At 41.5% G+C, this 26,883-nt stretch overlaps 1 protein-coding gene across 2 annotated transcripts; it reads left to right on the top strand.

Moving 5' to 3' along the window:
• Positions 1–695: 695 nt before the first annotated feature.
• hdac9b (histone deacetylase 9b) lies at positions 696–22,222 on the top strand. 2 transcript variants are annotated; one of them, XM_085422731.1, is made up of 11 exons: positions 696–1,270; positions 8,024–8,265; positions 8,594–8,765; positions 9,956–10,079; positions 10,178–10,299; positions 14,585–14,716; positions 15,023–15,138; positions 16,592–16,714; positions 17,476–17,653; positions 17,766–17,980; positions 20,173–22,222. In XM_085422731.1, the coding sequence occupies exons 1-11, from the start codon at positions 1,162–1,164 to the stop codon at positions 20,500–20,502; spliced, it is 1,863 nt and encodes a 620-aa protein (XP_085278857.1). In that variant the 5' UTR covers positions 696–1,161; the 3' UTR covers positions 20,503–22,222. The 2 variants fall into 2 exon arrangements, with proteins under 2 accessions (XP_085278857.1, XP_085278856.1); XM_085422730.1 differs by having other exon boundaries at positions 703–1,270; positions 8,594–8,767; positions 9,949–10,079.
• The last annotated feature ends 4,661 nt before the right edge of the window (positions 22,223–26,883 follow it).

Below are 26,883 nucleotides of genomic sequence, written 5' to 3'. Positions count from 1 at the left end.
TCCTTGGTTAGCTGAAAGCATGCTTCCTGAGTAGCATCACTGCCCTGAATACACACTGAACCCCACACATATACCGAGCTAATGCAGTGAGGTAACACTCCACATGTTAAATCATCTTAAATGAACACTCTTCTGTTCGTTTAAGATGTCTCGCTCGTCTTAACACGTCCTGTTGCGTTTTTGTCACACATGCAGATTACGCCTGAGAGCACCGGTGTTTGGTTGCATTTGTCGAAATACCCCATCGCAAAAAATTGTTAATACACCATTTCACTGGTTTTGTGATTCATAATAACAGGCAATCAGTTGCTTTGCAAAACGCCTGCTATCGAGTGCACATGTAAAGTTTCTTTCCCTCTCGCGGGTACATCAGAACAAAAATGCATCATTCCATCCATATACCTGAGAGGACAAAATGAAGACATAAATAGAGTGAGTGTGTGTGAGAGAGAGAGAGACAGGTTCAACAAATCAGAAAAGAGAGAATAGAGGATTCAAGCCTCCATCTGCAGAGAGGGAGTCAGGAGACATGCCTTCTGGCAGGAGCTGAAGAAGACAGCTGTGTTTGGTGTGGTATTTTTAAACGCATCAATGCTGCTCCAATCCCTGCGCCTCGCCTGACCTATTTTTAGCCAGGGCTGGCCATTGTTCTATTTCTGTCACCTGTGGGCCACGCAGTTGTTGATTCACATGCAAATGAAGCTTGCTCCCTCCCCAGCTTGCATTACTGCCTCTGCGCGGTGCTCAGTACACACTACACGGCTTTCCTAGCAACTCAGCTTTACATTTTTTCTCAGTCTCTGATCAGACACTTTGCTGAAGAGAGAGGAAGAAAAAAATCACAGAGAGTGAGAGAGAGAGAGAGAGAGAGAGAGAGAGAGAGAGAGAGGCAAATAGGAAAAGAAGCTGGATTCTTCTCCAAACACTGTGTTAGTGTTTGGAACAGACTAAAGCAGGGCACCCGGGAGAGTACCAGCCCTGCAGAGAGAGTGTATGCTGCTTGTGTTATTGCGCTTCAGTGAGAGTAGTTTCTCAGAGGAGGAGACAGAGGAAGGGAGAGAGTTGCCTGTTGTCGTGGTCTCTCCCCTGGAGTGGCTGAGGGTTGGCTCTTGGTGTCAGGAAACACAAGGCTTGCAATGAGACTTGAGTGCTGAGTGGAGTATGCTGCAGACGATTTACGAGGGCGAGTCAAGTTTCTCCATAACAGAAGGGCGCGTTGGACACCAGCAGTTCCCCAACCCGAGCAAGATGCACAACGTGAACAACTCAGGTGATCACACAGCCTGGTGTTTCCACTCCCCTTGAGGAATGCCTTATCCTTTTTTTTCCACCTTCTTTGCATCCCAATCTCTGTCTCCCCTCTGTCTTTAAATCTCTTCCTACTTCCCTGCTGTCTTACATCCACTGTGCCTCTCGTGCACACATTCGCTCTGTCCTTCTCTCTCACTCTCCCGTACTCTCAACTCTTTGCGCTCGCCCGATCTCTCTCTTTCTGTGCGAAAAGAGAACTCAAAGCTTCTCAGCACAGCAGCGTGGTACGACCAGGCACTTCTTCCTGAATCGAGGTATTTAAGCTTGCGATAACATGCGCCGCTTTAAATATTGTGCTTCTCTATTTAGACGCAGAGGACGCTTTGAGTTAAAAAGTGCTCTGCTAAAATGAGAGAATGTGTGTTAACGCTGTTCCCATGCTCTGCTTGTCTGAAACGAGTCAGTGTGAACATGACAGGGATGCTGTGTTTTTCAAGCTTCCATGTCAGCATGCACTTTTCAGGGAACAGGAAGAACTGTGATAGAAATACTGAGGGGACATGTGAAAGGTTTCTCTCTCGACTGTTTCTATTTCTGACCTGAGAATTGAATTGAGTACATGACATCAGTATGAGTAAGCTCTATTCTCTGTATTGTCGAAAGATGAGTCACACCGTATTTGCATTGGGTTTTTGTTTTTTTTTCCCTCAAAGCGGCTATTGATAAAATTCAAAACATGTTTGGAGAAATTAGTTTAGAGTTAAAAAAACTCCATTCTTGTTTGGATCGCTGGGAAGCATGAGTAATGGCAAAGTCATACCATTGCTTAATTTAATGTGCTATGACCACTAAGTTGTTACTACTTCTGAAATAAGCCCACAATGTGAGGAACAGGATGTTGAATAATTTTAGTTTCATGTACAGTAAGATTTTTTTAAGCATATCCAACAGAAAAAAAAAAAAACACCACCAAAAACCCAGAGTGAAATGTACATTTTAAAAATACCAAAAAGATTCAGGCAAGCAAACTGAAAACACGAAGAGGCAGTGGGGTAAACGTGAAAAGATTTAAAAATAAGTCCCGGGGATGACACAGAGATGACACATTCCACGTCTGTCAATAGAGCAGGTTATTTGACTATCAGGCTACAGGAGCAGAGCTTTCTTCCTTTGACTTTAGCGGCTTACGAGCCAAACAACAGCTATACAGAGCGCCTGAAATCGGGCTCCTTGCTTATTCTGTGGGTCAGCTATTCTTAGGTGAGTTATTTTCAGCTTATGGCATTAGCCTGCTAAGATTAGGCGTCTGTGCGTTATCATTCCATCTCAGCAAGGTCCTGATATAACTATGGTTTGGAACAGATATTTATAGAGGATTCTGTCATTTGTCTGTTTAATTTTTTCTTTCCACTTTACAGCAAATCAGTCCACAGTGAGTAACATTATTTGTCTAAGGAAGCTGCTCAGAGGTGTCTTTCCGTGAGTTTACTGCGTGTTGTGAAAGAGTTGTAGACATAGCAGGTACAGTGCCTTTAGACACGGGGAGAGCTCAATCATTGGCTGTTATATTTTCATGACACTCTATCTGTGCGGATTCTTGTTGATGACGCGGTCCTTGCACTGACTGAATAGGTTTGTTGTGAACTGTTTTCTAAAGAAAACTGCTTGACCTTTTATATGATACTGTACTTGTCTGCCGTTTCAAGCGGATCGGCAAAGAAAGAGGGCTCCGTTGCATTTTTGTTTTGCTCAGTGACAGCACCATCAAAGTTGTGATTAAAACAGTCTTCAGATGGGCTCTTGACAAACAGGGAAAAAAAGTAATTAGTTTTCCCTGCATGTAAAATATTAATGGGGACCTTTCAGACAATAACAGTGGCCTACATTTCAAGTCCCCTTGTCCATATCCTTGATCTATTCATCTGTGTTTGAAGTGCTTACTGCAAAAGAGATGGTTCAAAATAATACAAAGAATTTTATTTTGTTTCACTGCATGAAAATGACTCATTATGAGAATGAACTGATTCTGCTTCTGAAATGTTGTAGAAGTGTTATAACAGTTTGATCATCAAAAATTAGAAATACAAGATGCATATTTCTCACTGTTTATCTCGATATTCATGTTGTTTATGCTAATGGATGGTTAGAGGGTTTGCGGTTGTGCAGCGAGCTAAGGTAATTGACTCTTGCTGATTGATTTATTTGGAATTTAAGTGACTCTAGGATCAGCTGGCCGTGTTACAGAAGGACTTCCCAGTTGTTACTTGTCCTTTGCTGGGCTTTCTACATTGTGCCTGGATAACAGTTTCATATATATGTTGTTTTATAAGACGATTAGCTATGACGGTAGGACGGGAGACAACTGGACTCCTGGCTCCTCTCAGTGAGAGGCCTGTGGTGGCTCAGCTCAGTTCTCTTTGTTAGTAGATAGCCTGCAGACCGCAGCTCTGGCTCAGCTGCAAGGACGAGCCTGAGTCTTAAAAATAAAGACCTGTTTCCTGGTTTAGACATGCCAGCTGCTCAAAATAACAAGGCACTTAATGAGAGATCCAGCACCACATTGCAGTCCCAAGCATCAGCTTATTTTTGCCCTCAAACATCTTCTGTATCTGGTTCTATTTATACTGTCAGACAGGGAATTTAGATCAGCAACCCTCTCTGTTTCACACGAAACGTTCACAACATGCGCGGTTAAAGTGCAGTTCATAGTGTTTCGTTATTTTGATGCTCAAATGGGCAAATAACTAATAAAATGCAAATTATACATAACGGTCTAGGAGCAGTATCAGCAAAGTGAAGATGGTATCCTTCTTGTTGTGCACACTCCTGTGGTTCAGTGGAAAAACACAACTACAGCTGCACTTGTAGTGATGTTTTTGGCCTTGTACGGGTTTTAATTTCATCAAACAAAAAAAGCAGTTATTGGGAAAACTGGTGGAAGTCGAGTTACATAACAGCAACAACCTCTAATGCTGCATTTATATGAATTTCATCCTTTTTGTTTGCTGAAATTTTTTTACGCTAATTTATTGATCTTAACTTTTAGAATCAAAGTGCTAATATTTACAGAATATTAGCACTTGGTTATTTCATTACAGAATTGTAATGAAATAACTGGATGTGTTCTGAATAGACTCCATAGTACATGTTGCACGAGTGCTATTGTTATTTAAACACATCTCTGAAACTAGACTAAGCCCCAGATAAGCCCTAAATAAGCATTTATGTTAATACTTGTTAACTGGTTTACCAACAGACATTTTTGAACAGAAGTGAGTGAACAGAAGCTTTATGTGCCTTTTTTCTTCAGTCTCACACAGTGGCACCAGAATATACCCCCAGGTGCAAACAGCTGGTTAAGAATACCTGCAGTATTTATAGTCAGAAGACACCGTTTACCATATTAATAACTCCATCCTCATTTTAATAGTCAGTTTAGAAGCTCTCAAAAAATGCTAAAGCATTATTTTAGCCTGGAAGTCAAACAAAGCCTGCGTTATTGATTTATTGTGTTAATATTTTGCAGTGTGCATCTTCATATGTCTTTTGGTATCCTCATGTGTAATAGTAGTGTCACTGGTGATGTGTCTCTCTACGATGGGAAGTCTGCTAATGTGGCCTGAGGCAAAAAAAGATAACCATCCAACATCTCAAATTAAGGCCGTGATTGTCACCCTAACCGCCACCAAGGCTAATGAGAGGCAGATCGGTTATAGAAATAAACACTTTGGGGACACTGGCGGTGCGACGCTGCACTGGGAGTGTGGTCACAGGCCATGAGTCACCCAATCCCCCCTTGGCAGGCCCTCCACAGGGAGGAATTTGGGCACGGGGCAGGGTGCTTGTTGCTCCCTTGTGCTAAAAACAAATTTGGGACCTGTCATTCATAAATCTCATGTTTACCACCGCCTAGAGACACTTCTGTGCGCTTTGTACCAATCAAGACTCATCAAAATTATCCATGATCTCCAGTCAGACCACTGAACCAGAAGTGGAAGGCTCTTCCTTGTGAGTGATCATTTAGAAAAAGGACCTGAAAGTTACATAAATGTGACACTGCTCTTTTATTTTTGCCCATGTTAAATTGAGCAGGCGGCCTCACAACTGTGACAGCCTCTCGCACATTGTCTATATTAAGACCCTGCTCAGAAAAGCACTTATATTTAGACCTAGTTACTGGTGGTTCCGTATTTTTTTGATACAGAAACAGCACATTTCGGTTTGGGTAGTTTCGAGGTGCATTTTATTTAAATGCATCTATATAACTGTAAATTTACAATAGCGGAGACGATATCCAGGACTGTTCACGGACGATAATATTGATGATGAGAATTGTTAGTTGCAAATTGTACTTTAAAAAGGTAGATGCTTCAGTGTGGTTGGAACAGTGCCACCCTTGCTTTAGGGCTTTACTTTTTTCCTTTAACATTGTCTTTCCATTCAGCTTTATTCTTGCCAACAGAAACCAGACAAGAATAGAACAGGCACATGAGGCTGTTAAGGTTTCCTCAAGGGCCATCGCATACAGTCCTGGTTATCAAAGGTGGCTTAAGCTTTCATGGTCCTCCTCCTCTCTCCTTCCTTCCTCCCTCCCTCCCCCTTCCCATCATGTTAAACCACTGTATGAGATTTTGTGATGGAGGCTCAGCTTGACGTGCAGATCAAAGTGGAGGTCCTTAATGCCAGTCGCAGTAAGAGTACGGAATGAAATATGAGATTAATTAGGTATCACAGTAGTGAATTCTCTCAGGCAGCAGGTGTTTTTTGTTGCTATATTTAGGTCCATTATGAAAAAGTAGCACTAATGTTGTCTGACTCTCCGAACCCTTCGACGGTTCACAGGGTCACGGCTGCTCCTGGAACAGCGTCCGCTACAAAAGAGTCCTTTGTAAAGTGCTTGCAAGCCATGATTAATATTCCCTGTCAGACGGGAAGGGTTTGTTCTACAGGTGCCTGTTCTCCGCGCCTGCCGAGCTGTTGCCCTCTTCTGTCTTTTGATTGGAGCTGTTTTTAGAACACAGAGAGGAAATATACAGCACGGGAGTCCCCTCAAGCTGCCTTCACTTTTTTGAAAATGTTTTAAGACAACTTATCACCTAACCAACGATTCTCTCCCAAATATGCGTGTGTGTATTTGTGTGTGTGAGAGTGTTTGTGTTGGTGGGTTTTGTAATGCTTTCTCTCTGTCTCTCGCTCTCTCTCTCTCTAGTGGGGACTCCTTTCTTATATAAGAGGCAAAAAGCTGATATAATAGTCAACATGTCACAATGTAGGCAGAAGATGACATGCAGTGAGACTCGATCACTGCAGAATGGGGAGACATAATTACGTCGCCAGCGTTGCCATGGCAGCGGCAAGTTACGGTGGTGGATACTAGGGTGTGGGGTTTGTCACAGACCAGGATTGCGCCACTTGCTTTTATGTTTCTATTTATAATCATCACCGCCGCATACACATGGAATGGTGGCAATGAAAAACAGGCTACACGGCAAAACAAATGGACGCCAGTGAGCTTCACAGCATCAGTGAACGGGGTGGGGGTGGAGGGTGGGGGTTTCTGCTTCCTAACTGTTGGCTACTGGCTCTTTTTTTTAGCAGGTTTAAACCTTTTTTTTTGTGGCATTTTAGTGTAAAAAGTATTATTGCGTAACAGAACCCAACGAAAGATTATTATTATATGAAGTGTCAGTTTTCGCTCAGCTTTCAAAGAACAGGTGGTGTGGTATTTGTTCTCTCAGATGTGACCCTCGAGAAGATTAAGGCAATGAATGCACTCAATAACTCTCCCCTCCAGCTCCACTGGAATTTTAAGTAGCTTTGAATATTTCTCTGGTTTAAAAATGGAAGCGGCATTATACAGTCTGGACAATGCGTATCTTCCCTTGAATGTCACACCATGATCAGCATGACTAACATGTCTACTTTTCTAGCGATTGGACATTTTTATTTTATTCACTGGCCAAATGTACACACGAATACCTTTTATAATACCTAAAGCTGGTTCAGAGATGTGATTCTTCAGAAAAAAAATGTTACTTAAACTGGATAGAGTAGTGTGGATTAAAGCAAAGGCAAAGCAATAAGGAAAATATTGTACAATCACTAAACATCCTCTATGGAGAAGAGAGATGAAGTAGCCCTGTCTCCTATGTTCTTAACCAGCAATCGATTTTCTCTGTGGAACAGGCTATATATAGAGCTTGGAGACCAAAGGGATGCCCTCTCACTTTGTATCTGGCAATTACTTATAATAGAGGCAGCTCTTACCAATGCGCACATTGCAGCATCTGCACTCGAGAACAGAAAAAGAGAGATCACAGAAGCATGGATCTGCAAACTTACAGATTCCCAATCTACTTCACCTTAAATTATTTATGTTAAAAAGGGATATCTGCCTGACAGAATCCCTTTATTTATTTATCAACTGGGAAGACAGGGCTTATATAAATACTCTACATAACTACTTAAATATTTTGTTCCAAATGTCCATATGCAGCTACTCCCAGTAGACTCTGCGCTGACGGATGTGATCCCGTGTTTGTTTATAGAAACTATTATAATTGCAGGTTTCTGAGGATCATGGGATAGAATTTGCTTTTCCTTTCCGAACCTTGTCTTTCTCTCCTCTTTAGTCTTCACTTTGCTTCTGTCATCTGTAACTTTTAAGATTCCTTATAGATTGCACAAAGCCTCCTCTGATTCCGACTTGAGTTGTTGAGGGTACAATTAGGACTGACAAATCTCTTTTTGCTCTGCCGTTTCTGTGCCACAGTGGATATTAAACCAGACGTGCCATTGGCTGTGGAGCCCTTGTCTCCTTTGGACCTCCGCACAGATCTGAGGATGCTGGGGCCAGGCTCGGACCCAGGACTGTGGGAGAGGCAGCTGCAGCAGGAGCTGCTCCTCATTCAGAAACAGCAGCAAATCCAGAAGCAGCTGCTAATCAGCGAGTTCCAGAAGCAGCATGAAAAGTTGACCCGTCAGCACCAGGCTCAGCTCCAGGAGCACCTCAAGGTTAGAACAGTTGTACGGAGACACAGCACAGCACAGCACAACACAACACAACACAACACAAAACAACACAAAACAGCATGACATATAGCAGATCACTAGAAAACTGTATAACTAAGGAAAACATCAAAAAAAGTGCAAAAAAGGGGAAACAACTCAGCGCAGCAGGGCAAAGTGTTGAGCAATACATTAGCTCAGCATGACTTTAGTTTTTTACCGTCAAGTTAGCCATCACTGCAAAATAGAAAGTGCAAAATTTAGCCAAAGCCACTGTGATTTATTTAAAAAAAGTGCTGTGTTCATGCTGATGTGATGCCTACATGCTTCCCAGCTTCAGCAGGAGCTCCAGGCCATGAAACAACAGCAGGAACTTGCAGAGAAGGAGCGCCGTTTGGAGCAGCAGCAGCAGCAGCAGAGCCAGCAGGAGAAGGAGCAGGAGAAGCATCGACGAGAACACCACATTTCCAGCCTGAGCCTCAGGGGCAAGGAACGCTCCAGAGAGAGTAAGAGCTCGACACCGTCACCGCTACCAATAGTTTTTTAATATATTTTTTAAAGGACACAGATGAAAGCAAGCATGGGGCCACACGTTTTAACCCATCAATCCTCTTTTTAACACATCACATTAGCTGAACGGCTGAAGAACAATATGCATACAACAGCTGGATAGGAAAGCTTCACTACAGTAAAGCTTGGTGTTACACTCGTTAAAATATTCCCTTTGGACCAAGAACCTCTTCTGTCACCACTATTATAAAACTTTTATAAATGTGGAAAGCATCACCTTTGTAGGCATCATGAACCTAAATATTTATTGTAATAAACACTTTCACAAAATCTTTTCCAATATCTGCTGTTATAACTAATAGATGTACTATACAAAACAATAAAGATAAGTTAATATAAACACATTTTACCTCTTAATCTTAGTCAGGCAGATGCTTTGGATATTTCTGTGCTTAGGTTGGTGATAATCAGTTCTCAGTCATATTAGATGCGATACAAAAGATAAATAAATACAAAATCATGGAAAGTATAATTTTCAGACTGCACAGGTGAGCGTGACTAGAGGAGAAATTGCCCTCTGGCTATTGCTTTTCTCAGTATTTGCTCAAACTGTTGGATGACGTCTGGCAACAAGGTAAACCACGCAGCTCAAATGTGCTTTAAACATCAGATAAAACGAAACAATAAAACAATAAAGCAATGATGGCAGCGATACTTAACCAGCGAATGACATAAAGTTGGCAGGTGACATTTAAGTTTAGTGTTTAGGGGAAAATGTCTTTGAACAGCACAATGAAAATCGAGCCGGATATAGTATTTCATTTCTGTTTTTACCTTATACCTAATAATAGATGAGATTTATGACTTTGTCAGGGCAAAGTTGAAACTGTACCCTGCAACTGTAACCACCTGATTTGAAAGAACATCTCTGTGCAGGATCACTCTAGCAGGACTAATATAGTGCTCTTAGACCACTAGGGGGAGATCTTCCTACATAATTTTGTTGGAGAGTCTAGTAAATATATTCTAAAAGGATTATAGAGAAGAGGGCAGATCTGAATCTCAGTTTTATGGTGAATGTGATATAGAAACAGATATCTGAAAGCAACAAGCATGGAATTATATGTTGTTAATCATAGCCCTAGGTTAACCCCAATCCCCTCCGTTCCGTGTGTTGGTCTCACAGGTGCAGTGGCTAGTACGGAAGTGAAGCAGAAACTCCAAGAGTTTCTGTTGAGCAAATCAGCTAAAGACTCTGCTAGCAATGGAGCTAATCATTCTTTCATTCAGCACCCAAAACTCTGGTATACGTAAGTGCTTTCCACTGATTTAGAGCCCGATAAAATGCCATGTTTGGGTCACACAGAAACATATATTACAGCTATTTGATTTATTCTTGTATTAACAGGTCCTCTCACCACACATCACTGGACCAAAGCTCTCCACCTCTGGGCGGCACATCGCCCACTTGCCAGTATACTCTGCCGTCGCCCGTAGAGAGCAAGGACGACTTCCCCTTGAGGAAGACAGGTTTGCTAATTTGCAAATGCAGACACCACTGAAATAAAAATGCAAATACATATGAATACTGTACATACATAAATATACAGCCATCTAATTTAACTATTTCAGTGTGCTTTCTTCTGCTAGTCATTTTATTACTTTCTAAAGATTAGGCTCATTGCGCCCACCCCCGTGTTTCCTCCAGGGCTCAACGCAAAACATGCGAAAGTTAACTTGTTTTTTTCTTTTTTTGTCTTCTTGATTCTTTTTTTGGATCATTTTAAAACATGATAGACAGACACGGGCACTGCAATTTTCACATGTTTTTCTTTCACAAGCATAGATCTGCTGTTTTTTTGTGCTAATATTAGCTTGCCAATATTAGCTTAACAAGGCCCACATTTTTCCCTATGTTATAATAATAAACCCAGTTCAAAGGCCTCTCTGAAGCTGATTAGCGGTAAATGAAAGAATTATGGCAGAATAATTTCTCCTGACTTACGGGCTTTAAAAACTATTTTAAAAAAACACAGGTTGTCACTAAAAAGCAGCTCAGGTTTGTTGGTTTAAAGTTTGAGGAGTTCCTGCAGCTCTTGGTTTGCAAAAGCATAAAAGCTTGCCAGGTTAAAAGCTTCATAATTTGGCAATGAGGTTATCAAATTATATTGTCTTCTTTTCCCTTCTGTGTCTCTTTTAATTACACTGGAAAACAGTTCTACTTGTTGAGTTATTTAACTACAGGCCTGTCGTGTTGTGCGTGTACACAATTTGGAGATCAGGAAGAAGAATTATACCTTATAAAATAAAGCCAGTTCATGTCAAGAGCAAATATTAGAAAGGTAAATGAAAGCTGTGTGAAATTTTATTTATATTGCATCTTGATCTCTGATGTGCGTTACCGTTTTGTGAAGTGGAGGAGGAATATCTCCTCTAAATATCTATTTATACTTTTGAGACGTACCTTTAGACAAAGACACGATGTAAGGGGTGCAACAAGTGGAAAATCATTTATCTAACACAACAGAGAGACTGTTTATGGCATTGTTTGCATTTCAGTGCAAGTACAGAAAGGCCCATTTAAACAAATAAAAGGGGGAAGGATAACAGTTCGTTCTCCCCGCTTCTCAGACACATTCGTGCATCCATTTATGGCTCAGTCGCTTGCACTGATAAATCTACTTCTAACCCTCTAACCCTTTGGATTCCTGGATCTATATGTGGTCATTTCCTGCTCAGGCCTTCCTCCCCCACTTCCTGCCTGTCTTCATTAAAGCCCTCTGAGAGCTTGGCACGCGAGGGGGATGCACAAAGGTAGTGTTGTTCCCCGAACCACCGGCTGTCACTGATAGCTGATTGGCAGGTGTTGCCGTCTTAGAACTGGCACTGGCAGGATGAACCTCGACAGGACTGTTTGTTTAAGCAAAGATAGCTCTCTCAAAACAAAGTGGAGAAGACTCGAGTGCGCCGCGTTAGACTCCCCGCTGCTTCAGTCGGCCGGGCGGCTCAGCATCCTCTTTTACTCTTTGACTCTGAGGTTAACGATGAGGTTTGCGATGCATGTGCAGCGTTTATTTCACAAGCTCATAACTTGGTGATCAGTAGCTGTCTTTTCTCATATTCAAGTAAGCTTTTTGCATTTAATTCCTCACCCTTAAAAAAGGGAACCAAGTGCTTACCCTAAACAAATGTTGTGTTTTTTAGGAAAACCTTGAAACTAACTGAAATTTAGTAAATGAGTAACAGTGAACGAGTGCAAACCTGTTAGATTATTAGTCTCTAATTATGACCTCTGCTATTAGGTGCCCTGATAATAGTTGGTAAATCTTGCCTAAAAGTAAACAATAGTGTTAGTGTCATTGTCGCTATTTTACTCACTCAAGTAGTTTAAAGAATTTTACATGATTAACTTGTTTACTCGGTATATATCCTCTTTGTTTCAATTCCTGGTACTGCAACAGGCCGAGGGCACGCGATAGTCTGTGGCAAGAATAGTTGCAGCTTAGCAGTAAGAAGTGCAACACCCTCCCTAGTCTTGACCCAGTTACTAAATGTGTGCATTCAGCAGGTGCAGGAAAGATTTTCAAAAATAATCCTGCAAAGGTAAAACTGTAAAAAGCCCAAAGTAAAACAAAGTGAGGTTTGTGTGGAGCCTGTGTGCTAAGAATATAATCGGATTTTTGTATCTGAAAGATTTATTAAAAGAAATTAAGGTGCTGATCCTAAAAGATTGAACGTCTAAGGTGAAAAGGAATGCACCTTTGGCTAAAAAAAATGTTTCTGAAATAATGAGCACTATTATTTTTTTTTCTGTTCAGCATTAATTAAAACAAGGATGCCCAAAACAATGCGTAGCTGGCCTCCTTATGTAGAGAACACACACCTTAGCTTTCCACTCAGCCATCTGTCCAGGTCCAATCTCTAATGGGTACAAGTGCTCACAGTGACAGCAGAGCTAAAGTTCTGATTAAGTGGCGATAACGTAAGGAGATTGATTTACGACCGCACAGTAATGTTGTCATTAACTGAGACGTCGGAACAGAAGTGACCCAGGTGCTCAGAGTTTATGCTTTTCCGCCGCCATCATTACCTCCTGTTGCACTGCGTATCCGGGCTTTTTTTTCCCATAGAGACCAGTGAGAAAGTGTTTGTTCACAAGCTGCTGTCTGGCGTTCCCGTGGCGACCAATTGGGATGCGTAGCTTGGTGGCAGCAGCGTGTAAAAATAGAAAGCAATCAAGGCAGCAGGGCGTGAAGCAAATTCATAAGACTCCCAACAGCGTTTTCTCTCCATTTATCTCTCCTGCCTCCTTTCTTCCTCCCTCGCTCTCTTTCATTCTACCTCACACCCACAGGATTAGAGGTCTGTGCCACGTATTAGGGAAGAGGGTTTTGCTGCTTTTGACAAAAGCCAGAAATAGCAGCATTTGGCCCACTCTCCTAGCTTTGCCCCCATCGCTTCTCCCTCTCCTCCTCCCCGCAGTGTTCCCTATGTAAAGTATATCTGTATATTGTACATGTCGGAAGGCCTGTTTAATTATTGATCCGCTAAATAATTGAAACAGGTTGGCTATTGTGTAACAGAGGGTTTACATAACTTTAGCACAGCTTTGTGCTCTGGCTTTCAGTCAAAAAATCAGCTTATCCATTCTGCTTATTTATTTATGTGTGAAGGTAGCTGCAGTTTTTCATTCCTAAAAGGTTGACGGGAAGTCTTTGCAAGACATAACTAACAGAGTCACGGTTCAGTGGTCGTAAAAGTGTTGCATCCATATAAGCGATGGTTACATGATTCAAAATGAATTCTTTTCTATGATTCATCCTCTGGTCCTTGTTTATCTCTTTCTTCGTCAAATGCGTCAAAGATATAGTTCTTCCAACAACCTTAATGATCATGTCATCAGTACTTATTTAAAGGGTCTATTTGTTTTTTGCTTCCCATTCTTAACATTTACCTCCAGTCTGTTTATCTATAGGCATTGATTTGCATGGCAAAAATTTATTCTCAATTGCCAATTTTTGTCAAAAATTTGTAGAAAAAGTCATCTCGGGTATCTTACAAAAGTTTGGTGATTATATTGAAGCATTATTAGAATAGCAGTCTTGGACCAGACCATTCCTGCTGAGTAAATTTGACCCACTTAAAAAGTGTTCAAATAAAATAAAATGAGCCAAAACGTCAACATTTGATCAACATATTTAATCCATAATAAAGAAAAATGGGAAAGTCTGAAAGCATTGTCTGTCATGAAGGATACTGGTGGTCAGCGCCGAGGGGGAAGTGCATTAATAATAAGTCTGGATCACTTGAGGCCAGGCTGTGTGTGAGTGAGGCTTTTTGGTAATGTGCTCTGATTGTGTATTTGGGTATCTCTGGTTCGCATTAGGAAGAGGAGAGTGTGGGGAGAGCCTCAAACATCTGCCATGTTTTTGTGTTAGTTTAACTGTTGCTACTGTATCAGACTGTGGTCACCAGGGCGGCAGGTAGCGGACTATTTCACTTAGAGCCTGTGTGTTGCTCAACCTAATTTAGTCCAGATGAGGTGGAAATGGGCCCAATCCTGACTCATTTAATTTATCTGAAACCTGCTTGGAAATTCTACGAAACTGAAGTTGTAACATGTCAGGGCATGACAACAATGCTTTTTTTTGGACATATTTATTTTTTGTTTTATGTTAGTCTTGTTATTTATTCTTTCATTGATACATTCCCTTACTGAGGCTGTATAAACACATCCTGTTTGAATACACTCACATGATAGCATAACTTATCTCCATACGATCCAGACTTACTGAAAAATGTCTTTTATTTTTAGCCTCCGAGCCCAACCTAAAGGTACGATCCAGACTGAAGCAGAAGGTGGCGGAGAGGAGAAGCAGCCCCATGCTAAAGAGGAGAGATGGAAACATCATGACTCCTTACAAAAAGAGGGCTTTGGAGCTAATGGGTGTGTAACATAACCGACTACGTGTTGAATTCCTTTTTTTCTGTTACGTGTGCAGACAATCTTCAATAGCTTATTATCACTTCTTAAAATATTATCTAAAAGCAACACAAGCATATGTTGTAGTATTATAATTACATGATGGCTATTGCACTTTGATGTAAAAAAATACCATTGTAATCAGGCAGCTGTGACCATACGCATTAAGCTGTCGTGAGGCTTACAGCTGTTTTGCTAAGCCTCAGTGCATGTGTGTTGTGTGCAGAGTGTGAGCACGCATACTGCGTCTAACTCCTTGATGTTTTGTAGATTCTACGCCCACTAACAGTGCCCCTGGCTCTGGCCCCAGCTCTCCCATAGGGGCTTCAAGTGCCTTGGGGGCTGAAAATGGACCCTCCTCTCTGCCTACTACCACAAAAACGGAGGTATGTTTATAAATCATATGCACTGCAACTGTTGTGCCAAAAAAATAAAGCAGCAGGGTCTAAATTCTTAAGCGTTTCTGCAGGCATATCATTTGAATAGCAAAAAATAATCATTTAAAGTCAGGGCACTAAACGGCTCTCTGCCCTTCTGCTTGCAGCTATAAAAACAGCCAGTTGTCCCTCCGTCTGTTACACTTCAGTGAAAATGGCTCCCTACACTGACATTAAATGGGCACAGCTCGACCCACATGCTGATTGCCCATGTTTTCTTTTATAAAGATGGCACTATGTAGGAAAATAAATTTAGCCCGTCTTAAAATGCTAAGCGTAAAAGCAGCTAAGTGTACATCTTTTTTCTATCAAACATTTTTTTTTCTTTCCAGATGTACTTTAGAATTCGTTTTATGCTTTGCAAAGTAAGAAAATCTGTAGTTTGACTGCAAGGCTGCTGTTGGCTTGTCGTTGTGTTCCTGTCACCGGCCTGGCTGCATTCCTATACTGATTTGTTCTGAGGCGTTTCCCAATAGATTCATGGCTGAGTTACTGACCAGAGCTCCCCTCAGATTGAGTTCACAAAGCAGGCCATTATAAAGTGTGGCAGATATGACACATCTCTGAACAATCTTAACAGAGCAGCTGTGTTTTGCTTAACCATCACTGTTTACTCTCCCTGGGACCTCCAGTGACACAGAGAAGGGAGAGACGCCCTGACATCGGGCTGAAGGTTGGGGCTTAGGAAGACAGTCAAACTGTGGATTTTAATTGATATCCCAGGCACTGGTAGCCAAAGACACCCAGATGCTAACAACATAAACACACAGGACTGCTATTGTATCGGCCCTAGCCGGGGCTCTCATGCGAGACACCGGTGGACTGCGGGGCTGCTCATGGACCTCATGCCTGTTGCAAAAGCAAGGCGTGTTTGTGCACCGTTACATTAGGTATCCTTTTTCAGAGGGAACAGGTCCCTTGGGTCAAATACGGGCCGGATATCCACATACAGGTCACTGAGTACTGGTAGGGGTTGGAAGGATAAACATGGCTGTTCCAAAACCACATGCTGGTCCACTGCTCAGCTGGGTACAGGAAGTATGCCCCATTGCTGATGTTCTCAGAGAGAGTAGCTTGAGGGTGGGGACTGGGGAGTAGGAACAGGCAGAGGGCTGGCTAGGGACTGAGGAGCTGAGGATAAAACGGTAGATTTAGAGGTTTGCATTGCTTTATAATAGCATACCATCTTCAGTGGTGCCATTATTTTCCTAAACGCCAAACATTAAAACTCATACCTCTTTGTTTGCAGTGAGGAGGGCTGTTATTTATCATAGGTCATTATGGTCATGGCTGTGCTCATGTTGGCTTGTGAAACTGTGCTCAGCTGGATTCCTAAATCTGCAACCTCCTGTTAAATTTTGTCTCTTTCTCTCTTTTGCTTTATTCCACATGTTTGATGTAGAGATGGCCTTCCCAGCCAAGACTGTTCCGACCAGAGGGCTCTGTCCCCATGCTGAGCTTATACACATCTCCCTCTTTACCCAACATCTCCTTGGGGCTTTCTACTGCATCCTCGCCAATTAGTGTGAGTACCACTTTTGCACACTTACTCGTACAAGAAATCTTTCTGCATACACCAGTGTAGCCATTTAGTCAGCGTCAACGTTTCAACTCGCTCTGTAGGTTGTAAAACCTGCCATCAGTGACTGTCTGGGTGCACAGGTCACTGACCTGCGGCCCCAAATGATTTTATCGACCTTAGATAAACATTGTTCTGGGTCAGGCGTGCTCTTATCCTCCCCTGTTACCTCATTTATCACAGCTTTTAAAAAAGTCCAAGTCCACTCAAGTGCAGCTCCTGATAGCACAACACGTGATATATCATCTTTTAGTTCTCTGGCACATTCCACAGCGGTCTGTGCATCAGCTTCTTCTAACCATCAATGGTCCGATTTCACCCTTAGCTTTACTCATATATGCAACAAGAGCAATTTTCATTCATAAAAAAAAGCTATTATTGAAGTAGACGTGTTAAAGAAATGGTCTTAATAATAACATATACTTCATTGATCCCCGTGGGGAAATTACTCTCTCTGCATTTGACCCATTCACTCAGTGAAGCAGTGGGCAGCCAATAAGCAGGCGCACCAGGGAGCAGTGTGTAGGGACGGTACCTTGCTCAGAGGTACCTCAGGGGAGCCGTTCAGTGGATTAGAACCCCCAACCTTTCGATCATGACGGCGGCCACTCTACCTACTGAGCTATCCCTGCCACTAACTCACAGTTTTAGAGATTCACTTCTGTTTCCCTAAGATTTACAACTTTTTATCTTTACTCTTCTATCAGGCTGCTATGGGGTTGAAAGACAGATCAACAGAAATCAAGCACGGGCTGCCTGGGCACCTGCTGGGCCCTGTGCCCCTTCAGACAGGCCTGGAGTCTAAGGTGAGCCCCAGCCACCAGGCTCTCCTCCAACACCTCCTCCAGAAGGAGCAAATGAGGCAGCAGAAGATACTCTCCTCTGGTAAGATTGTGCCAAGTATATTATTTTACACATTGTACAACTTTATTACGTCATTTATATGTCATGAATTTGGGAGAAACTTAATAAGAGATTTTGTTTTTCTTTTGACAAGGCCAAGGCTCCATGTCATCACACTCTCAGTCCCCCCTGGCCATGAAGGATCGTCCCTCCAGCACTCGGCCAAAACTACCAAAACACCGGCCCTTGAACAGAACCCAGTCAGCACCGCTGCCTCAGAACACACTGGCTCAACTTGTCATCCAGCAGCAACACCAGCACTTCCTGGAGAAACAGAAACAATACCAGCAGCAGGTCCATATAAATAAGGTACAGTGCTAGTCATCAATATTAATGCGCACGGAAGGATTTTGACTTTCAAATATCTTTTCACAGCATTTTGTATTCCTGTTTGGGCCTCACAGGGTCTTGTTTTACTGCAGGGAGTCTGATTTAATCATTTTGAGCACACAAATGCTCCTCTATTTTTAGCCTTTTGTAAAAGCATCCGTGGCCGCTCAAGTTTACTGACCTGGGCCGTTGCCTGTTCTTCCCTGAAGTCCTTGTGTTATTTCTGCAAGGCCAGGACCTTTTGCCTGACTTCAAATGGGGAAGAAATCCTTCCCCTGCACTAATTTTGTTATCATAACTTAAGGCATCAGTGCTGTTCACATGCTAACTCTGTGAAATTCAATTCATCTTAGATCAAATGAAGAAAAAAAGTGCCCAGAATGCATTTTGTTCCTTTGTGGCAATATTTGTGTTTCTGCGAGCTGGCCGAGGCGACCTCCCAATACACTGAGTCTAATTATGCTGCTGAGGGACGTGTGCGAGGTGGCAGACACTGTGAAAGGCTGCATTGTGTGAGCTCTCATACTGATGTGTCCCAACACTCAGCCCTGCTAGAGCCATGGGAACCATAGAACAGCTTAAACCTTGAAATAATAAAAAGCACAAAGCTCCACAAGCTGGATTTTGGTGGTGCAGTACAGACGCACAACTTTAACAGTTTTTGTAACAAAACATGTGCCTGAAAGCCAAAAATTTGTTTTAAAATCATATTATCATCTTATTAAGTATTCTGTGAATCTGATTCTATTGGGAGGTTTGGAAGAATAGGGACATATTGTGTAGCAAAACGTGAACAGGTTTGGCTCTGATCACTCAGGCCAATGAGATTGCAAATAAAGCCTCTTTAAGTGGAGGTTATAAATGGCCTCTAATCAGGGATGAGCCCTCAGTGTTTATTGAGAGGGATCTCTGAAACATTGCCCTAATTAATTTCCTAGCAGAGGCTTGTCTACAGCTGCTTTGAAACATCCTTTAGTGCCAGCAACAGTAGGGGGCACTAATGGAAATTTAGAAGCGCTTAGGGATCTTAGGAAGGGGCATGAACTCTGATTACTAGTGCCAAGCTAAGGAGGCTAATTCCTGTAGCTGAAAGGGTATTTATATACGGATTCTGTAGGCTGTAATGTTATTTGTTACCAGCCATTTAGAGGGAAACACTTTCCTGTCTGTTTCTGGAGCCCCCCTGTGGTCAAATAATCATATTATGGCACTGTTAGCTGCCATTGAGCAAAGCCCCAAGACACAAGTATGGAGAATTGTAGCTGTGATTGGTGAAAGAACATTTGTAATGGGAGTATGAAAAAGAAGAAGAAGTGCTATGCTAAATAAATAATCCAGGTTGAGAGTGTAATATGATGTGCTCACAGATGCCAGTAGAGAGGATGCTGCAGGGAGAATGTTGTCTTATGTTTTCTCTTCTCCCTGCAGCAGAACTGTGCAGAATATAAACTATTTTTTAAAGAATAAAACATGATTTGCAGTTGGCAAGACCTTTTTACGTGTTAGGCTTTATATTATAATGCAACTAAGTGACACTAATCCCCTTTAATGGTCCAGTCACTGCTACAGAATATTTATTTATGCACATAAAAGGCAGGAATAATGGCTAATCTACCCGCAACCCTCCTAAATGCATCAGTCAGAAACATTTCATTCATAGCTGGCCTTACATTAAACAGATATTGGTGTTTGATTGCGCTTGTCAAAAGAAATACAGAATTTAGTTTTCTATTATTCCAAATAATGTACATGTCAGGGTCCTTTCCAGCTCTAAAGTGTTTCTTTTTTGATCCAGTGTAAGAAAAACATATTTTTGTTGCAATACATGATGTAGAACCATGAAATACTTGAAAGACATTGTGTGTTTTATTTTAGTTTTTGTAGTTTTAAAATGGGGAATGACGTAGTTACAGGGACTGTGAAGTGTTTGCTTTATTTGATTACCAAATAATGACTGAGGTTTTTTTTTTTTTTTTGCATGTCTTATTATTATTATGACTATAAATAGACTTATGAGGACAATACCTTTGTTTTTAAAAGCTGCAATTCTGGTTATAAAGCCAGAAACCTCAAGTTCGAGTTATTTTTGCTTTTCTCTCATTGAAGATTGATTTTTGGCGACCGTTGACTGTGGGATAGCACCGTTAATATTAAGGCAATATGTTTTGCAGCTGTTGTCCAAGTCCATTGAGCAGTTACGTCAGCCCAGCGCACACCTGCAGGAATCAGAGGAAGAGCAGGAGGAGCAGCACAGAGAGGAAGTAGAGGGCATGCAGGAGGACAGGCTGCCCCCTGGAGGTGTTATCCGGAAGCACACGCTCAGCAGTAGCAGCAGCGGCTCGAGCAGCGAGCTCCCAGACACTCACTACGGGGTCATCAAGGTCAAAGAGGAGCCAGCTGATAGTGAGGATGAGGCTCTGACCAATCAGAGCTTAGAGTCAGAGCAGAGCACCTATCTCCACCAGGTCAAAGGGAGACTGGTGATAAGAGCCATGATCTGAGAGGGGAAGAGGATGAGATCACACACTTGCAACATTCGCAAATAAAGAAGTCTTTAAAAAGATGCACATCTGCAGACAACACATGCACACATACATACGCACACACACGCACGTGCACACAGCAGCTATTGCACAGTAGGCCAGCTCTCCTTGTCATGACATATGACCCCTTTTCACTCAGCTGCAGCCTCACTCGTCCTACACTCTTAAAACTCTCCATTTGTGATTTTTTTGTGCAGTGATCTCTGTAAAATATGTACGTTTCACTTGTGTAAATATGAAAAAAAAAAAAAAAAATTAGACCGTTGTTTTTAAGAGCTGCTTTGGTCTTTTTGAGTCTGCTCAGCCGGCAAAACGTTGTGTGTACATATCCTGTGGATTCGGCATCAAAATGATTTCTAGAGGGAAGTTTGAGCAGGTGTACAGCTTTAAAGAGCCACCTTTTGTTCCCATTGTGTATTTTTTTGTTGTTTTTCTTTTGTTGTTTTTTGGATAAAATATTTGAATTCTCTGCTATCCACTCCATCATTGTGTAAGTCAGTAAGTCCTCACAGTACATACCGCATTGTTCTCGAAAATCTGTGATGATGTTCCATGTTAAATGGTCTCAGACCTGAAATAATAAACATCTGTCTTAGAAAGAATGTACACTTAAATCCTAAGGAGGACGCTCCCTTGGGTTGGCTTTTGTGCTGGGAGTGATATTGCCACTGCTCACATTGCAATTTGAAGGATAAAGCACTGTAGCCCTTATTGGGTGTGCAGACACATCCCGAGTCTCCATGTCTCTTACTCTCTTAGCAGTACCAGAGCCGGGGTTCTGTGTTAAGCTGAGCTCTCCTCCCTCCGGCTCTCCTCTGGGTCCAAATCAAAGCTCGGCCCAGTTCCTGCCCAGCTTTCAGCAGAGGAGTCAGACAGAGAGAACGAGAGAGAGAGAGGGCCGGGCAGGAAATGCCTTCTAGAAGCCAGGAGTTGGAGTGATTCATGTGTGCAGGAATGTTGAGAGAGGAGGACCTAGGGTTGGAGGAGTCCAAGGGGCCAGGCTTAAGAATTGATTTACTGTCAAAGCGAATTACAAAGTGAGTGGGGATATGGTTAAGGGAGTCCTTTTTAAAGGGAATCGCTTCCTCTGTATTCCCCTGTGGCATGCTTACCTCAACATGCAGGTTTGATGTTACTTCAATAAAAAAAAAAATCTAATTAAAAAAAAACAAAACAAAAAAACTGGACGGGACCTCGCTTCTCCGTTATTTTTTGTGAACCCGTTTCCCCCGAAGTGCCCATTGCGACATGTATAGTCTGTCTTAAGGTGATCAATCAGTTGTATTGCATAGCTGTGAACCTTCCTGTTTCATTTATGCTGTCGGCTAAATGTTTTAAAAAAACAAAACAAAAACAAAAAACCATGAATAAAAACTAAAAGAGGTAGTGTAAGGTTCTGTGTTTGGATTCATGTGAAATCAAAACTGTCTGTCTTATACTGTACATTCAGATTGTCCAGTTTTAATGTTTTTAGTGTAAGTAAACACAATCAGAACAATGTGAGTCTTGTTCTCTTGCTCCTTTGATTTGGTTGTAATGAGAACTCCTTTGCTGCCAGTGTGTGGAGGTGGGGAGGTGCGGGGGTCCTGTGGTCTGTTCATAGCAGTTTGCATTTCTTCTCTTTGTTGCCTTGCGTGATAAACCTTTCTTTTTTTAAAAAAAAATAAAGTTAATTTACCTCTGACTTTTTTTGTATTTTTTCTGATGAAAAGTGAAAGTAGAAAACATCATAAAAAAAGCCCCCAAAGCATATCCACAAACACTTAAGGTTTTTAATCATTTTGAAATTAACATCACAAACAGGTTTCCTAAATCATTAGCCAAGCTTGCTTTTCCCACACTACGGTCGTATTGCCCAGCCTTATATTGCAAGGAGATCTACTTTTTAAAGGGAGCTTAAGGGACTTTCAAAACATTTCTTTGATGTGAGCAAGCGAGGCTTCTTGTTGCGGTATTAGAACAGTCAAGATAAGGTGAGCTCAGAGCAGGTGATATATGACTTGCGTGAATACTTTTCAAACCAAGCTTAAGCAATTTCACAGCAGGCTTAGTTCATGGGCCTGACCTGATATGCTATACACGCAATGATGAGACCAGAAAACTTCAGTCACAGTCTAATGTTGCTCTCTGCAAAAATGCTACTCTGGGAACTTTCAAGTGACAGAAGCAGGAAGGCCTGTTTTTGGCGGTTTCATCTAAATAACAGATTTAAGAAAATGAATGATATAAAACAACAAATTTTACCCAACCTTTTCTTCTTCTTTTTTTTTAAATGAAACTTTCATAAGAGCTCCTGGAGCATTTTCACAAAGGTGTAGAGTTACTTCAAATTAGGAAGCATTTGAGTTAAATTAGACACTGACTCTTTCTTAAGTAGATTCCATCTGTCTTGGGCTTCAGGCTCTCGTGATTTTAAATGAGCTGTTACAAAGGGAGAAAAAATAACGAAGCCCAAATCCATCTGCGCTGCCCCTCCCCAGCTGCAGACAGGGCCAGTTGTAAAAGCAAACAAGCATTTTTAAAGGTGTAAGGAAGTAAGAACGACAAAACTCTACCTATTTTCTCTAAATGGAATAAACTCTAAGTTAGCCCTGTATTTTATCACCAACTGTGCTATTTCAGAAAAAAATATTTGGATTGAGTGTGCACATACATATAAGAATGTGCGATAGTGGTGGTAATGATGACTTTGTGGAGTCATAAATTTTAAGGCAGAAAAGCAACAGAAAAACACATTCTTAGCTCCCCAAAATCAGCCAAATCATGAAATACTGTTCAGAGGCACTTGAGTAAAAATGGCAGAGACTAAAAAGCACTCCAAACACTCAACTGCTGAGAACCCTCAAAAACCAGGGTTTATATACAAGGACTGCAAGCCATAACTGGAACGACATTAATCAGAGGGGGTTTTTTGCGCAGAAGTTTCCTTATTGAGAAAATAAACATGTCTCCTTACAAGTAAAACATATTGAAGTTAAAATGATTTCTGATTAACACCAAGAATACAAAGTGGACGCAACTAATGAATGAAATGAAAGACTAGAAGAAAACCAAAAAACTCAGACCCATAAATAGAATTTGGATGGGTTAACCTGTGAAACTGTAAAACTCTGACTCATAGCTGAGAGAGCTACTGAACACATCAAGGCTGTCAGATAGATAGATAGATAGATAGATAGATAGATAGATAGATAGATAGACAGACAGACAGACAGACAGACAGACAGACAGACAGACAGACAGACAGAGCTGGTATAATTGTGGTTTGATGTTTGACTGGCACAGTAGGGTTTTCAGTTAGAGGAGCCCATTTCAGAAGCCTGCTTTCTCCATTCCAGAAGGAGTTTTCATGTGCATTTGGGATCATTGTCCTGTTGGAATACCCAATCATCTAGCTGTTAAGTTGAACAAATTTTGTTGACTTTCAAGTTAAAAGACATTTTAGAACCTTTAGCACCACCTATTAAAAGATTTAAGTGAGTGTTTGTGTATATTTGAGCCAAATTTTGGTTTGATTGAAGAAAATCCATTCTTTGCACCCAGTTCTTGTTTTTTAAAGTCATTAAAGATGTATGGAGTACAACCATTCCACCCTTAAATGTGCAATGCTATAATCTGACATATTTGATGTCTACTACTTTAACAGTGCAGAATTTGGATCTTAATAGCAGCAGAGATGTCGTGTTGAGCACTTCACAGTCTGCTTGGGGAAAAAAAGTGGTAAGCACCACAGGACAAAATGTCTACAACTTACGAATGACAAATCTTTGATATTTTCTGATTCATCTCTTAGTCTTCTGATTCATCACTTGCATAATGACCCTGATGTTCATCAAAAACCTGCCTTATCCAGAAAATAACCAGATATTTCTTATTGGTAACCATGTGTTCCCTCGCAGTGTCTCTGTACCTGCAGAGAACATTTATTGGGCATCTCTGGAATTTAAACTGTCTCCTGATTTTTTGAGGTGAGACTTTCAGACCTAATGACGTGGTGCAAAATGTAATGTTTTCATCATGTAAACCAGAAAGGTCAGTGTGTGAAATAAAACGACAGAGAGAGGCTGTGAAATAAGGGCACCTATAGCTGATATGTAACAGAGAGTGGGGAGATTTGACTTCTATGACATTCCAGGAGCATTATAAAAAGGGTTATGAATATATAAGAATACTCCACAGTAATCAAAACTCACATAACAACCAGTGTTGCCCATAAACATGGCTATACTTCAGGATGTAAGTAATCTTGTTGAGGTGCTCAAAGTGATACTCACAGAGATGGACTTGCTAATCAGGAGTCAGCTTGAGGTTGAAAAACATATAATGGAATTATAAAGAATATAATGAACCCACTGAATGTCTGCTTTAGCAGTACTGATGATGAAAAACATAAAGTAAAAATAACTGTCAGTATTTCAGGAGCCTGTTGAGAAATGACATGGCATCCCACTCATGCTCTCAAGTAACTGCTTTGTACTGCTGAAGATACAGTCAGATTTTCCTGCATTAAAGATTCAGGTTACCTCACATGCAAAGACTAATGACAAGAACTTTTAGAGGAAAACACTAATGGTAATAGAGTTAAACTGCTTCAGTAGTGACCCTAAATTCACCTGCCAGCCCTGGTCATTCTGACCCAGCAAAACCCAAAGTTTCCCAGTTAACACAGAACAGCTGTGGAAAACTTTTTGTGGCTTCATTCAATCAGGATTGAACAGATCCCGTGCATGGCTTTGCTCGGCTAGAGTAAGAAAGAGAAACATGCATTTGTGTTTTCTCCAGCCAGTCTTTCTAGACCCCTTTCATCAGGTCACAAATCTTAAAATGAAGTGCTTCAACAATCTGGGTCCACAGCAGGGTTTTTGTGAAAATCCAGTGATGTTGCTTGAAGGTAAAAGGAATTAAAACAGGCTGATTTTGACCAAAAATTGTACTTTTTTTTAATTCAATGAATAATTTTACTCTTAGTTGAAGTATGTAGGGATCAGCTAACTCACACTGACGCATACTTGGCATCATTATATGTGCCTTTAGGCTCCTTTGAGAGTCAAATGTCAGAGAACACACATCATTTATTTCTTTATGTATTTGTATCCTGTAATAAGACATTTAATAGGCTAGTTTCCCCCCATGTGTGGATTCATGTAGACGTGGCTACACTATTTAAAATACAACAAAACTGCAATGAAGGACTTGTTTGATGCTAACAAATTTATTCAGTTTAAACTGTGACCATTTTGCTTATGTTAGAGTTTGACATGACATTTGCCTCCTAAGTTGAGACAAATGAGGAAGTCATTTGTGGGACAAACTTGTAATTCTTTAAGCCTTGCCCACCAAAGTTGAGGATGAAAGGGAGCTAAAACAACACAAAGAGGGAAATTTCCAGCTTTCCTTTGTGTCTGTCAAGATTTGTGCAAGTCTGCCATGCAGTAGTGGTGTTTTCCTTTCCATGTGCTGCTAACCATGTTCGAGGTGTAGGGCAGCGCAGGTTGGCAGCAAATGAAGGGGCTGTTAAGTGCGCTGGTGTGAAAAACAAAGGACACAAAAAGTAAGATGTCAGATTTGTGCCCAGTACACTCTTTTACTGTTGGATCATCTGTGGTTTGTAATGTCTGTGAGGCCTTCATTTCTTTCTCTGGTGGCATGTACGCTGTCATTTAGTGTTTAGTTTAACATTAAACTGCAGTTCAGTGGAAAATAAAGCTTCATTTGTTCATTCTATCTTGATAAAATTGTGAGTTTTCCCATTAAATAAAAGTTTTCCAAAAACATCCCACAGAATTTCTTCTCCTGCCCACTGAGTTAAAGCACTGACGTCCCAACGCAGATAGCATTTATATTACTGCTATTTGCTGTGACTGGTGTCATCCATACTGTTATCATAGCCTTTCAAGGATTAATATCCTTTTCAAGTTTAATGAGATAAGAGACCTGAGGGAGTTTTCCCCCTGCTATGTTCAAAGACCATCCAGCTTTAGTAACTGCTTTATCTCAGCCACTGATTGACCTTTCTGATAGGTGATACTGAGGAACCACAGTGGCCAAAGGAAGTGGCCTCTCCACTTAGGGGATGGGGGGGGGGGGGGGGGGGGGGGGGGGGGGGGACTGGCAAATCTGGGCTCTCCTGTCTTTTAGAATCCCATCAGTGGGGCTCGGTGTCCCCGGGATGCTGACTCTTCTCTTTGATTTCAGCGACCAGGCACTTTTACGTGCCTTCCTCCCTCACATTGTAGAATCCAGAGACTGTAAAGCAAGCCTGCCGTTCTCCAGCTAGTTGGATGGGACGTGTTTGTAAGCGTTGCCTGAATGCACCGCCAGGCAAAATGACACCCCGAG

The sequence above is a fragment of the Rhamphochromis longiceps genome, linkage group LG11 (assembly GCF_057381845.1).
Source record: "Rhamphochromis longiceps isolate RC_006_pf linkage group LG11, R_longiceps_female_GT1.1, whole genome shotgun sequence".
Lineage (NCBI taxonomy): Eukaryota > Metazoa > Chordata > Actinopteri > Cichliformes > Cichlidae > Rhamphochromis > Rhamphochromis longiceps.
The sequence above is the reverse complement of the archived record's forward strand: the minus strand, read 5'-3'. Positions and strand labels throughout refer to the sequence as shown.

Excerpts from the sequence above, each read along its gene's own strand:
- hdac9b (XM_085422730.1), top strand. The coding sequence starts at position 1,162 with ATGCTGCAGACGATTTACGAGGGCGAGTCAAGTTTCTCCATAACAGAA. Across the intron at positions 14,717-15,022 it reads GAGGGCTTTGGAGCTAATGG|ATTCTACGCCCACTAACAGT; the intron begins GTGTGTAACATA and ends GATGTTTTGTAG. Across the intron at positions 16,715-17,475 it reads CTGCATCCTCGCCAATTAGT|GCTGCTATGGGGTTGAAAGA; the intron begins GTGAGTACCACT and ends CTCTTCTATCAG.